This window comes from Schistocerca gregaria, chromosome 1 (genome assembly GCF_023897955.1).
Source record: "Schistocerca gregaria isolate iqSchGreg1 chromosome 1, iqSchGreg1.2, whole genome shotgun sequence".
NCBI lineage: Eukaryota > Metazoa > Arthropoda > Insecta > Orthoptera > Acrididae > Schistocerca > Schistocerca gregaria.
The window spans coordinates 499,490,513-499,502,732 of NC_064920.1; the positions used below are offsets into that span (position 1 = coordinate 499,490,513).

General features: G+C 41.0%; 1 protein-coding gene across 1 annotated transcript in view; it reads left to right on the forward strand.

Annotated features, from left to right (window-relative positions):
* LOC126353995 (chorion peroxidase-like) overlaps positions 1 to 12,220 on the forward strand; it is a 222,827-nt gene that overhangs the window by 101,954 nt on the left and 108,653 nt on the right. The window contains exon 2 of the mRNA XM_050003304.1: positions 5,206 to 5,355. Coding sequence (XP_049859261.1) covers positions 5,206 to 5,355 — 150 coding nt within the window. The remainder of the gene's footprint in view (positions 1 to 5,205; positions 5,356 to 12,220) is intronic.

Here is a 12,220-nt window from a genome sequence, read left to right on the forward strand (position 1 = left end):
CGTGGCAAAATTCACACTCTTTTGGTGACGTGCTGAGCGTGAGGCAAACTACGTGACGTACTGTTTCGTACGTCATTCGGAAGCGTTCATTTGCGTATCTGGATTCCTTTCTAAAACTGCTACACACGTAAAATAAGTCTAAACGAGGAGCATAGGCCTCGCTTCGACCAGAGAGGCAGGATTAAACTTATCATTACCCCAGCGGTAGTTATTAAGTGACCCCTTGGTTACTTCATTATTTTCAGAAATGAAACTTCTTGGCTTATTAAATCTCTCTACCGGACCGGAACTCGAATTCGGGTACTTTGACTTTCACGGGCAAGTGCCGTCCCAAGTCAGTTACCCAACCACGACTCACGAACTATCATCACAGGTTTACTTCCGCCAGAACTCATCTCTTACCCTCCAAACTTCACAGAAGTTCTCCTGCGAATCTAGCAGGACTAGGGTTTCTCGAACCAAGGACACTGCTGAGACTTGGCTTCGTTACAGCCTGGGGGATTGTTTCCGGGATGAATTTTTCATTCAGCAGCGGCACTTCTGGAAGAAAAGATATTGCGGAAACATTTTAGAAGACATTATATCAATGGAGAATGAAAAACGATCGGTATAATTTCTGTTTAGTAAAACAGTCTTGATCGCAGTACGTGTTAATTTTGGTTGGCAACCTTTGTCTGTTTCGTGGTCCCCTACATTGATACGACGTTTATCACTATTTTCTGTTTTGCTACTCTAATTACTTCTCGTTTCGTCGGTTTACTCTCAATCCATTTTCTGCACTAATTAAACTGTTCACTCCATTCAACAGGTCCTGTGATTCTTCTTCCCTTTCACTCAGGATAGCACCTTTCATCCCAAATTTTAATCTTACTGTCGACTGAACCTACCTTTTATTTCCGCCGTTGTTTCTTTGATATACAAATTGAACACCAGGAGCGAAAGACTGCATACCTCTCTTACACCCTTTTTAATCTAAGGATTTCGTCGCTGTTCTTTCATTTTTATTGAGATTTCTTCGTTTTGGAAGTATTGTGTATCTTCATTCTTTCAGAACAGCATACACCAGTTTTCTGAGAAATTTGAAAATCTTGCACTAATTTACATTGCCGAATGATTTTTCCTGCTCGACAAATCTTGTATAATATGTGTGTGAAGTCCAACGTATGTAATACTTGTACTAAGTATGCTCAAAATATCTCCAGGCTTTGTACAATTATGCTAATATTTGCACTTGACCCCTTACTTGTTTCCCCTTCCTCTCCCTCCACCTGCCTTAGCAACTTGGGCTGTGTTATCACTACGGTATTCCAGTTAGTAATCTGTGTATGAGATTTAGCTGAAGCCGCTCCATGAGTTCCAAAGTTATCCTTACTTATACATAAAAACTTTTTTCTAAATTCATCCCCAACTCCAGATATGATGGGATGTCATCCTTACTGTAGGTATTCCAGACTGTAAGTTATATATGTTTGAAGTTTGCTTGAAATTGGCGCAGGTATCCGTAAGTTACGCTGTAATCACACGAAGAGCCACTAACAACAAGTTCTAGTTACACGACCCAGAACATAAAATCATTCTCTTACATGTATCGTCCTGCCTTATTCGATACTGGGTTCTATTAATACCATCCCTGTCCTATGCCTACAAGTAGGTAAGTTGTTACACGGAAAATCTGTTAAATGTAACCATTTTAGAACTGACCTTTCAGTCTCTAGCGGTCTCGATGTCTAACAGAAACTAAACTCTTCTATCCTTCCTTTAACAGGATGCAGTATCTTCTTACATGTACTCAACGGCGGAGGCGGAGGGAGGGAGGGGTGAGAAGTTCCACTTTTTCTACCAATATCCGCTGAGTGAGTGCTACATATCCCTTCACTACGAGTTCTACGCAATCTTTAACAATGTTTTCTAGAAGTGATTACAACAACGGTCCTCCGCACATACATTTACATACATAAATATGAAGAGATTCTCTGGCAGTTATGTTACTTCTAAGGAACACACTGTGAAATCTTTTCGTGAACTTAAACGAATTTTTCTTGCTGCTGTCTATTTCATTCGCTCTAGACGAGTTCCCCTTTTTACATTAAGGCATCTTCAGTAGATTTGATCTGGAGTAATACAGTTTTGTTTGTGTATGTGATATTTTTAGATTAGGAAACAGTTCGTGTTTTAGTTTTATATAAATAAATTACTACTCTAGTTATTCGTCTGTTTGTAAAAGGAATATTTATACGCTTGATGCGGATAGCGGTCACTCAAATAAACACGTTTTATTGGAATTTTTGAACTAGGAGAGCATCTACATGAACCAGCTTTCTGTTCAAATTGCAGTCTATCAATTAGAGCTTTTATGAGAAGAAAACCATCGTGGAAATGAGAATACTGAACTATGAATGAACTGGGATCATAGCGAACCGGAATTTGATATATAAATCCACCATAAGGTGTAGAAACGGTACTTGTGACGGAAATTTTGTCTATTTGTCACAGTTTCCACTGCCTTAGAGCAATGATTTAGTTGCGACAAAGTTTCGAATCCACATAAACGTAAATTTCTCCTACTTCCTACTTTACGCTACGGGAAATGAACTCCTGTAGTTCATTAGCCGTTCTCGAAAACTGAAATGCTACTGAAACTGAAAGGACAGTCGAAACCGACGAAATATTTTTGCAAGTCAGAAGAGTTTTGCAAACTTGATTACAGACGTTTTGGCTGCCCAGTATTAGTCATTAGTATGCAAACAGAGCAGAATGAGACTAAAGGTGAGCTGTGAAGAGAGACTTTAAAGTCACATTTAGAGTTATTCCTAGCTACTTTCAAAAGAACTTTTACTTGGAATTTTACCATGTGGTAATATCATTGTGTATCTTCTTTATGAATTGCTAGCTGAAAAACCCACCATCTGTCAGAAACGAAAGCAAAAAATGAACAGTTTTTGTAGTGTAATATCGGAGAAAATCATTTTTATTCATTCGTGAGACACCTCTGAAATTATTAAACAGTCATACAAAGAAACATGGAAACATCCGTAGCTAATACAAAAATGTGTAAGAGCAGTACACAGATTAAGGAACATATTACGCAGAATATTAATTCCTTGTGATGTTTATTTAACTTGGAACCTTGTGATGAACGATACTTCTAGTAGGCTGGCCGGAGCTGCTTCGCGCGTTTGTGTAACCGTATCTAGGGCAACGCCTCCTCATAGCTCTGCAGATGCCTACTCTATCCGACTACAGCCGTTTGTACTTTGGAGCTGAAAACAGTCAAAAGCGCTGCGAGGCGTCAGGGATTTCCGTAAGTCGAATGTATTGTACGAGTGTACTAGTAGTAAAAAATAAGTGTACTCAAACTTTATGCATGATGCGGTATTTTTTTCACCCCTCTCAATGTCTACGACGTCGTATCTCATGAACTATGAAACGTAGATGGTTCTTACTCCCACAGCGATTGTTACCTGACGGTAAGGGATGCGTGTACCAAGTGTGGTTGGAATCCAGTCCAGTGATTTAGGAGGAGGTGTGGAACATACACACACACATACATCCATTTTTGTAGTCTCTAAGGATTAAAAAACTTGGTAGTGTTCAATGAAAAGCTGTGAAATTACGTCAACCTGCTCCCAAGAGAAGTCAAGTGCCTATTATGTTTTGTTTCGAAATATAATTTCAGTTTACATTTAAGAAAGGCTGATCATGAGGCATGTTGTTGTTGTTGTCTTCAGTCCTGAGTCTGCAGCTCTCCATACTAATCTATCCTGTGCAAGCTTCTTCATCTCCCAGTACCTACTGCATCCTACATCCTTCTGAAAATCCATAGTGTATTTATGTTTTGGTCTCCCTCTACGATTTTTACCCTCCACGCTGCCCTCCAATACTTAATTGGTGATCCCTTGATGCCTCAGAACGTGTCCTACCAAACGATCTCTTCTTCTTGTCATGTTGTGCCACAAACTCCTCTTTCCCCAATTCTATTCAATACCTCCTCATTAGTTATGTGATCTACCCATCTAAACTTCAGCATTATTCTGTAGCATCACATTTCGAAAGCTTCTATTCTCTTCCTGTCCAAACTATTTATCGTCCATGTTTCACTTCTATACATGGCTACACTCCACACAAATACTTTCAGGAACGACTTCCTGACACTTAAATCTATACTCGATGTTAACAAATTTCTTTTCTTCAGAAACGCTTTCCTTGCCATTGCCAGTCTACATTTTATATCCTCTCTACTTCGACCATCATCAGTTATTTTGCTTCCCAAATAGCAAATCTCCTTTACTACTTTAAGTGTTTCATTTCCTAATCTAATTCCCTCAGCATCACCCGAGTTAACTCGACTACATTCCATTATCTTCGTTTTGCTTTTGTTGATGTTCATCTTATATCCTCCTTTCAAGACACTGTCCATTCCGTTCAACTGCTCTTCCAAGTCTTCTACTGTCTCTAACACAATTACAGTGTCATCGTCGAATCTTAAAGTTTGAGGTATATCATGCGGAGATTATTGTTAACAGAAAACTCACTTTCATGTACTTTTGTATTATCTACATCTACATCTACATTCATACTCTGCAACGTGTGTGGCGGAGGGCACTTTACGTGCCAATGTCATTACCCCCCTTTTCTGTTCCAGTCGCATATGGTTCGCGGGAAGAACGACTGTCTGAAAGCCTCCGTGCGCGCTCGAATCTCTCTAATTTTACATTCGTGATCTCCACGGGAGGTATAAGTAGGGGGAAGCAGTATATTCGATACCTCATCCAGAACCACACCCTCTCGAAACCTGGCGAGCAAGCTACACCGCGATGCAGAGCGCCTCTCTTGCAGAGTCTGCCAGTTGAGTTTGCTAAACATCTCCGTAGCGCTATCACGCTTACCAAATAACCCTGTGACGAAACGCGCCGCTCTTCTTTGGATCTTCTCTATCCCCTCCGTCAACCCGATCTGGTACGGATCCCACACTGATGAGCAATACTCAAGTATAAATCGAAGGAGTGTTTTGTAAGCCACCTCCTTTGTTGATGGACTACATTTTCTAAGGACTCTCCCAATGAATCTCAACCTGGTACCCGCCTTACCAACAATTAATTTTATATGATCATTCCATTTCAAATGTTCCGCACGTATACTTATGACAACTTGGAGTTGTGTACAAGCCTATTCTTCCGTAAACATGATATGTTTCTCGTGTTGCAGTTGGCCTCCACTGGTGTTGGCGCTGCTGGTGACGTGGAGCGGTGCGGTGAACACGCAGTTTGTGGCGGACGGCGACTGCGCCCTGGTGCTGGACAGGCCCGGCAGGACGAGCGCCTACGACTACGCCCTGAACGCGCTCCGCGGAACCTTGTGAGTACTTGTGCCTGCCACCCAGGCCCTCTGCTATCGCCCTCCTCTGTTTAACTACCCGGACACTTGGGAAACAGTAATTAATGAACTGGTACAAAGTTTCCCCTTCCTGAAAACTATGTAACTGGGATCAAATGGTTTTCTGTTGCTTTTTAGGGTTCCGTACCTCAAATGGTGAAATAGGAACACTTATGAGATCATCACTATGTTGTCCGCCTGTCCGTTTATCTGTGCGACTGTTAAGATCCGTCTTTCTCAGGAATGGAGAACAGTATCATGATGAAATTAATGCCACATACTAAGGTCTATGGTCCCTTGGGATGTAAAAAATGTAAGCTTATAGGTCAATGGTATTAAATGATACGGCCATTTATGTCAAATATTTTTACACTCAAAAACTTTCTCAATGAAAAAAAAAGAAGTAAGTCCTAGTCATGTTTAACTAAATAAAAAATATTTTATTAAATCTTATCTCTCCCTACATATGTTTAACAGGAATAAGTGTAGATATTTTTGTGGTGGTTCCTTAATATATACACATATCAGTGTCCTGGCTGTTTTTTCTCTGAACTGTGTTCCGACGAACAAAAAAATGGCTATGAGCACTATGGGACTCAACTTCTGTGGTCATCAGTCCCCTAGAAGTTAGAACTACTTAAACCTAACTAACCTAAAGACATCACACACATCCATGCCCGAGGCAGGATTCGAACATGCGACCGTAGCGGCCTCGCGGTTCCAGACTGTAGCGCCTAGAAAAGCACGGCCACTCCGGCCGGCCTCCGACGAACACATCACAAACTTTACGACCTGTTGTTTTCTGCACGGCCGTAACTGAGTAGTCTACACCTGCCAGTATAGACTAACCGTTTTTCGTCCACGCCCCCACACTTCAATACCAGATCTGCTGTCCAGGGGAAAGTCAGCATTAACGGCATTCTCTTGTCCGATGTATTTGGAAGTGCTACCTAAACACATACGACATGTAATACTTATAACTATTTTTCTGCAAATGACGTAAATGCTGATGTAATTTTGTTCAGTGCCCCGTTCTCAGTAAAAAAAAAAAAAAAAAGTTCAAATGTGTGTAGAATCTTACGGGACTTAACTGCTAATGTCATCTATCCCTAAGCTTACACATTACTTAACCTAAGCTATCCTAAGGACAAACACACACACCCACACCCGTGCCAGAGGGAGGACTCGAACCTCCGCCGGGACCAGCCGCACAGTCCATGACTGCAGCGCCTAGACCGCTCGGCTAATCCCTCGCGGCTGTCCTCAGTCACCAACAGAAATATTTGCCCTTGTACCCGTTACACCCTGTACAAACTGAAGTCTGCAACTCGCTACTTTCTGTATGTCCGGGCTAATCTGGGGAGCAAATGTACAGATTTTGATATGCTTTACCTTAATACCAGACTAATTTATAGAAAACTTTACGAGTATAATGTATAAGTATTTCGTGGTAAATTGGCTGAACTATGAAGAATTCGTCAATCATCTCTGTGAAAATTAAAATGACGTCATTGTCATCTACCGGTAAGTGGCACACGTAAAACTTAAAAATAAAACATTCTCTAAAGCGTTGGAATTCCCGGCACCGATACCTTGCCAGTATCAGTATCGATAACGGGCACAAATCTTAGAGATTCTCGATTGCCCGAATGAATGAACTATCTGTATAGTTTGTACGGAACCTCGGTGTGCAAGTCCTACTCACACCTCCCCGTAATTTTTTGTAGGGGTCAATATATTCATTGCTTTCCTTGCTTCATTCACGAGATGTGCAAGTGTGGCTAAATGACTTAGTAATGTATAAGCAAAAATAAATAGGTGTGTGACATGCGGAAATTTGGGTCAGTCCGGGGATCGTGCTCGGACAGCCGAAATGGTAAGACGACTGCTCGCGTTAGGCCCGAAATCCGGATTCGAGTCCTGGTCAGGTGCAAATTTTCACACGTCGCTTTCGCATGTAAGTTGAACGTCAGGAATAAATTGTAGTGCGTCATATTTGAAACTCTAATGTGTCATCATTTATAAATATAAATTTTAAACATCTCAATTCACGTTACCTTTTTATTCAAGTAAAATTTGAGGCATGTCAAACATTAAATATTTTCAGTATAGGTTATCTAGTTAAATAAACATTTGTCTGTGCTTTCTTTTCTTTTAGATCTGAAATCATTAAGTCATTAAAACAAGTTACAAAAAAGACTAAATATTTCGGAAAAATTTTAAACAGCACTCCCGATCAAAGAATAACTATCCAAATAAGTCAAATAATTAGATACGCCCGTATAGAAGACAACATTGCGTGATTTCTAGAATCCTTCTTAGGCTTTTATACATCGGGCTGTTTATATCACGAAATAATGTAGTGGATATTTCAACGATATTCCACAGCAGCTGGAAAAAGATGGGCTGGATATTGCATTGTGCAGGCTCCGAGTTATCCCAATGCCGCATCAGTGTCAAGAGTAATTGGATTCCTTGGTACACAAAAAGGGTCAGAACACTTTAGCAGAAACAACGAAACAAACATGCCAAATTTAAACAGACGCAAAATCCCCAAGACTGGCGATCTTTTACAGAAGCTCGAAATTTAGCGCGGACTTCAATGCGAAATGCTTGTAACAGTTTCCACAATGACAATGTCTCGAAACCGGCAGAAAATCAAAAGAGATTCTGATGATATGTGAAGTGTGTTAGCAGTAAGAAGCAATCAATTCCTTCTCTGCGCGATAGCAATGGAGGAGATAATATCGAAAACAGTGCTGCCACAGCAGAGTTACTAAACACAGCCTGCCGAAATGCCTTCACAGAGGAAGACGAAGTAAATATTGCAGAATTCGAATCAAGAACAGCTGACAACATTAGTAACGTAGAAGTAAATATCCTCGGAGTAGTGAAGCAACTTAAATCACTTATTAAAAGCAAGTCTTCTGGGTTGGGGTTGGGTTGTTTGGGGGAAGAGACCAAAAGCGAGGTCATCGGTCTTATTGAATTAGGGAACGACGGGGAAGGAAGTCGGCCGTGCCCTTTCAAAGAAACCATCCCGGCATCTGCCTGGAGCGATTTAGGGAAATCACGGAAAACCTAAATCAGCCGGACGCGGGAAAGTTTTCTGGTCCAGACGGTATACCAATTAGGTACCTTTCAGAGTATGCTGATGCATTAGCTCCATACTTAACAATCATATACAACCGTTCTCTCGACGAAAGATCCGTACCCAAAGACTGGAAAGTTGCAGAAGTCAGAGCAATATTCACGAAAGGTAGTAGGAGTAATCCACTTAATTACAGGCCTATTTCATTAAAGTCGATACGCAGCAGGATTTTGAAACATACATTGTGTTCGAACATTATGAATTACCTCGAAGAAAACGGTCTATTGACACACAGTCAACATGAATTTAGAAAACATCGTTCTTGTGAAACACAACACGTTCTTTATTCGCATGAAGTATTGAATGCTATTGACAAGGGAATTCAGATCGATTCAGTATTTCTGTATTTCCGGAAGTCTTTTGACACTGTACCACAGAAGCGGCTTATAGTGAAATTGCTTGCTTATGGAATATCGTCTCAGGTATGTGACTGGATTTGTGATTTCCTGTCAGAAACGTAGCCATTGACGGAAAGTGATCGATTAAAACAGAAGTGTTATAGGCCCTTTGCTGTTTCTTATCTTTGTAAACGATTTGGGGAACAATCTGAGCAACCGTCTTAGGTTGTTTGCAGATGACGCTGTCGTTTATCAACTAATAAAGTCATCAGAAGGTCAAAACAAATTGCGAAAAGATTTAGAAGAAATATCTGAATGGTGCGAAAAGTGGCAGTTGATCCTATATGACGAGAAGCGTGAGGCCATCCACATGAGTGCAAAAGGGAATTCGTTTAACTTCGGTTACACGATCAAATCTAAAGGCCGTAATTTCAACTAAATACCTAGGAATTACAATTACGAGCAACTTAAATTGGAAGGAACACAGAAAATGTTGTGGGGAAGGCTAACAACAGACTGTGTTTTATTGACAGGACACATAGAAAATGTAACAGATCTTCTGAAGCGGACTGCCTACACTACTCTTGTCCGTCCTCTTTTAGAATACTGCTGCACGGTTTGGAATCGTTACCAGATAGGACTGACGGAGTACATCGAAATAGTTGAAAGAACTTCAGCACGTTTTGTATTTTCGCGAAATATGGGAGAGAGTGTCACTGAAATGATACAGGATTTGGGCTGGACATCATTAAAAGAAAGTCCTTTTTCGTTGCGACGGAATCTTCTCACGAAATTCCAATCACCAACTTTCTCCTCCGACTGCGAAAATATTTTTTTGACACCGACCTACAAAGGGAGAAACAAGCACCACAATAAAATAAGGGAAATCAGAGCTCGTACGGAAAGATATAGATGTTCGTTCATTCCGTGTGCTATATGAGAATTGGAATAAAAGAGAATTCTGGCGGTGGATCGATGAATCCTCTGCCAGGCACTTAAATGTGATTTGCAGAGTATCCATGTAGATGTATATGAGTATAAAGAAAAATTTGATAAGTCACTCCGAAAGCTATGTTCAGTTACTGTATTAAACATTCCTCAAGTCTTGCGTAGAAAACTGCAGCTGAGACTGTCAAAATAAATATTTTAGAAATAAAATGTTGCCTGTTCACTACTTCGGATAGAGGCACATTTGTCAAAATGCTAAGAGCGAAGTATCTTTGTTTGTCCATCGTTTTCTTCAAAGCGTTTCGTACTGGATCTGACATCATACGTTGCTTACGTATACTAATATAATGATTGGCTCGCAACCTTCGCTCAAAGCCGATGTAATTGGAGAAGGGACAACAAACCTCCCTATCGTTTACTGAAACGGCGGCGCAATCAGCTAAATGGTCCCGGCAGAAGGCTGCGGAAGATCATATCTGTTTGATGAGCTTCCAGTCCTTCGCCTTCTGTGTCCGGCAGGGACAAACAGCTTAGCCTTATACGTTTCCTAAACATCAGCTTTATACGGTTCTTAAACCTTGACCTAGAACAGTCGTTCGCTGGTAATCACAGGCAATTGCTACACTTAGTCACGTGTTTCTGTTACTTGTCGTTGCCAATATTCTTCTTCAGCCTTTTGTTAAACACAATATGGTCCACAGTTCTCACAGATTAGGGTTAACAGTGCTAAACACGGCGTGGAGAGGCCTACTCATTCTAGTTCCTTTTGGAGAAAGCAAATCGCCCGGGAATGTACCTTTTCTAGCAATATATTCCACAGCTGATGTGCACGACTCATTCTGATACGGAATACGAAAAGAATCATTTAGCTACAGATCAACCATTATTACCGTGCAAGCATTGCTAACAGCTGTATTTTCTATTACAGAAACCGTATGATGGCATAGCTTCTGGCGATACTAATTGCGGGCAGGTAAAGAAATCAGCGAGCGATTCTCTTAGTGCACGAGAAGGAATAATTATCCATACTGCGCTCAGTGTAGCATCAAACCCCTGATAAAATGTCTCGGCAAGAAGGCCTGACAGTCAGACAGCAGATAATAATGCTTTGTTGTTAATGAACGTAGCCATTTCGCTTTGTCAATTTCAACTACTCATCTGTTACCGTACCCTCACTATCACCTTTTTAAAGAAAATTGTTGGCATGATGTAAGACGTTTCTCTCTCTCAATGAAATTAACATTGTACAAGTTCCAGCCGAACTCCTCCAACAAAACTTCGGAAATCGTATGCGGGTATTTTGGATTGTAGTATAAGTAACCCGGGGACCAGAGTGGTTCGTTACAGAGAAAAACCTTTCGTTATCTTTGTAGTTGTGTTGCAATGAAAACATTTCGACGGTGTGTTGGAAGCAAACTTATTACATTCACACACGATACTTGCTACTGACAGCAGTAATGGACGTTGTACTTTCCGCTCTCAAACGTATATTCAATATTGCTCAGGTCTGCTTCGCGTTTGTTTCTCCTGCAATGTCAGTTTCGCGTTAATTGTGTTACGCAGTAGTATGGATAGATTTGCTGATGAAGAGTTGGTCGATATGCAACCCTTTTTTTAGTTCACTGAATTCCACAGAAGACAGTTGCAGCAACGCAGTGCCGAGGTGTTCTCGCTGCAGCCATACTTCAGTATATTTAAATGTTCCAATCTGATGAAAGCTGCTACGAAGTCGTAAGATAACTTGAGAGTGGAAAAATTGTGTCTAAGGATGGGGCTGGTAGCCCCGAAATCGATCGTGACACAATAAGAAATCTTAACATATGTTCCAAGAAGAAAAAAAATCAAGGACGCCGGATCTCTCCCAAATTGAGAACGTTTGGAGCATTAGAGGCGGGGCCCTCCAACCAGCTCAGGATTTTGACTATCTACTGCGCCAGTCATTGAAGGACGGAGGAAGGAGGAAGGAGGACGCCAAAAGCAAACTAGCACTGAAAAAAAGGTAATTCCTGGTCAAAAGAAGTCTACTAGTATCAAACATAGGCCTTAATTTGAGGAAGAAATTTCTTAGAATGTACGTTTGGAGCACAGCGTTGTATGGTAGCGAAACATAGACGGTGGGAAAACCAGAACAGGAAAATCGAAGCATTTGAGAGTGCTGCTATAGACGAATGTTGAAAATTAGATGGACTGATAAGGTAAGGAATGTGGAGGTTCTGAGCAGAATCAGGGAGGAAAGGAATATGTGGAAAACACTGACATGGAGAAGGGACAAATTGATAGGACATCTGTTGAGACATCAGGGCTGCCTTCCATGGTACTAGAGGGAGCTGTAGAGGGCAAAAACTGTAGAGGAAGACGGATATTGGAATACGTTCGGTAAAAAATTGAGGACGTAGGCTACAATTGGTAC